Source organism: Phyllopteryx taeniolatus, chromosome 1 (assembly GCF_024500385.1).
Source record: "Phyllopteryx taeniolatus isolate TA_2022b chromosome 1, UOR_Ptae_1.2, whole genome shotgun sequence".
NCBI classification, from domain to species: Eukaryota; Metazoa; Chordata; class Actinopteri; order Syngnathiformes; family Syngnathidae; genus Phyllopteryx; species Phyllopteryx taeniolatus.
In genome coordinates, this window is record NC_084502.1 from 1844602 (window position 1) to 1846972 (window position 2371).

At 47.5% G+C, this 2371-nt stretch overlaps 1 protein-coding gene across 1 annotated transcript; it reads left to right on the forward strand.

The window, feature by feature from the left end:
- The first annotated feature begins 635 nt into the window (after window positions 1–635).
- On the forward strand, window positions 636–1994 carry tnni1a (troponin I type 1a (skeletal, slow)). The gene is made up of 5 exons (XM_061791577.1): window positions 636–793; window positions 885–1016; window positions 1177–1266; window positions 1350–1526; window positions 1665–1994. Exons 1-5 carry the CDS (start codon window positions 737–739, stop codon window positions 1767–1769), a joined length of 561 nt encoding a protein of 186 aa, XP_061647561.1. The 5' UTR covers window positions 636–736; the 3' UTR covers window positions 1770–1994.
- The last annotated feature ends 377 nt before the right edge of the window (window positions 1995–2371 follow it).

Sequence of the window (2371 nt, forward strand, 5' to 3'; positions counted from 1 at the left end):
TTGAATCACATTGGTCTAATCGCTGCTCTCTCTCCTCCAATCAGATTCCGTCGCCAGGATGCCGGAGCATTTGTGAGTTATGAGGACGTCTTCTTATTATAGACTCTTCACTCGCCCCGTATACTCATGCATCCAGTTAGGCTCAAAATGATTAATATCCGCTTAAACTGGATTTTTATTCGTTGAATGTTTATCTTCTACCTGGAAATGACACACGAAAGCGGCGAAAGACAACAAATACATTCCATTTGTATTGCTTTTTACATCTTGAAAATTAGTCATATCCCTAATGGGCTCGAACCATTTTGACAAAACACGATGTCTTGGGCTATTCTGAAAGATCCAGGCGATGAACAATATTTTAATTAACACAATTAGAACCTTGGATATGCCTGAGTTGCACAACTATATCAATACGCTTTGATGTGGACGTAACTGTGACAAATTGCCACAGCGATCACGGGTATCGGTCTATTGCTTCATTCTAGTGTCACATACTGCGTATAACTCACTTTACCTGCGCATTTAGCCCGCTATGAACAGCATCCCGGTTGCACGCAAACCAAGCATTTGATAACTTCGCCTGCCTTGATAACAAATATTTTCTCCTCTTTACCGTCGTGTCCGTCTCTTCCAGGCCCGAGGTAAGAGCTGCCGTACGGGAGCAACAATTCGAACAATATTCGACTGTAATGAAACATAACCAACGAGACTGGCTCAGCAGTGATCTCATCTCATGTTCTTCATTCAGAGAAAACCAAAGATTTCAGCTTCGAGGAAGCTAATGCTCAAGGTGCGAGAAAAGCTTCGGCCGCGGGTGGGCAGCAGATATCGTGCTCTGTGAGTCAGGGTGCTCTCTCGCTTTGTCTTTCTGTATTCTTCAGAGTCTGATGGTGGCGAAGGCCAAGGAGGAACTAGAGCAAGAGATCGTCGATAAAGAGAGGGAGAAACATAGCTACCTGGCCGAGAGAGCTCCGTCCCTCAACATCGGCCACATGAGCGTGGCGCAGTTGCAGGTTTGGTGCGCGTGGACCCGACGAGCATGAATGTTCCCTTCGCTAACCCCTCGGTCATTCAAAAGCAGGACAAGTGCTGCGATTCGACTTCACGCAACAGTCGACAGGCTGAAGCGCATCCTTAATAGCATTGATTCGTGTGCATGTATTCAACATGCAGGATCTGTGCAGAGAGCTCCACGCCAAAATCGACGCGGTAGATGAGGAGCGCTACGACATCGAGGCCAAAGTCATGCTCAACACACGTGAGGTGCATCACCCCGCCGCATCGGAAAATCTCCAGCTGTTGCATCGCTAACGGGAAGTGCCTCTCCTTCTCTCTCTGTGGTCCAGATTAAAGATCTGAGCATTAAGGTGTTGGACCTGAGGGGCAAATTCAAGAGGCCCGCCCTGCGGCGCGTTCGCGTGTCCGCCGACGCCATCCTGCGCTCGCTGCTGGGCTCCAAGCATAAAGTCTCCATGGACCTCCGAGCCAACCTCAAGTCGGTCAAGAAAGAGGACACGGAGAAGGTGTGAGCGCTGTCAAGTGGCAATAAATGTCTTGCACATTTAACACGTGCTATAAACGCTCCGACTGCACTCGCACTCTGTCTCGGGCATCCGTTCAAAACTCGACAAAGAAACCTAGCAATCGTTTGTGTTTTGCAGAAGAGGCCAGTGGAGGACAGCGACTGGAGGAAAAACGTGGAGGCCATGTCGGGCATGGAGGGACGAAAGAAGATGTTCGACGCTGCCAAAGGTTCCGCCCAGTGAACCCACAACCCGAGTTCCTCCCGCGTCTCACAAAGGATTTCGGCTTCTTCGGTTAATACGACACAATGTCTGTAACTTCTCAGCTTTATTTGATGTGACTTGATGATAAGATTATTCGCCGAGCTTCGCGACTGCTTGTTTCTATTGTCGTTCGATATGTATTCGGAAACGTCGCCGTGGTGATCAGTAACAGAAGTCGCATCCTAATAAAATCAGTTCGGTTTATTGGTGATGTTTCGTGTTACCTTCAAACACCAGCGCCACACGTGCACTACGGGAATTCGATCAGCTGTGTCCAACACACGGCTCGCGGGCCAAAGCCGGCCCACTGGTGGGTACAATCCGGCCCGCAGGATGAATTTGAAAGTGAAAAAATACACAAAAAAAAGACATTGTGGAGGTGGGGACTAAGGATCATTTTGAGAATTATGATGCTGCTGTAAAAAAATAAATAAATAAATGGAATGGTAGTCATTCGTAGGTCTTTATAAGTTGATTCTATTTTAAAGTGCAATACTATATTTTTCAGTTCCAAATACCTGTGACTTCAAGTTTTGTGCCTTAAAACAGTGTTCCCCAACCGTCTTTGCACGGTACCGGTC

What these genes read in the sequence shown, in the direction of transcription:
- tnni1a (XM_061791577.1), top strand. Translation starts at nt 737, where the DNA reads ATGTTCTTCATTCAGAGAAAACCAAAGATTTCAGCTTCGAGGAAGCTA. An exon ending in CGAGGAAGCTAATGCTCAAG is followed by an intron (nt 794 to 884) that starts GTGCGAGAAAAG and finishes TGTATTCTTCAG; the next exon opens with AGTCTGATGGTGGCGAAGGC. An exon ending in AGAAAGAGGACACGGAGAAG is followed by an intron (nt 1,527 to 1,664) that starts GTGTGAGCGCTG and finishes TGTGTTTTGCAG; the next exon opens with AAGAGGCCAGTGGAGGACAG.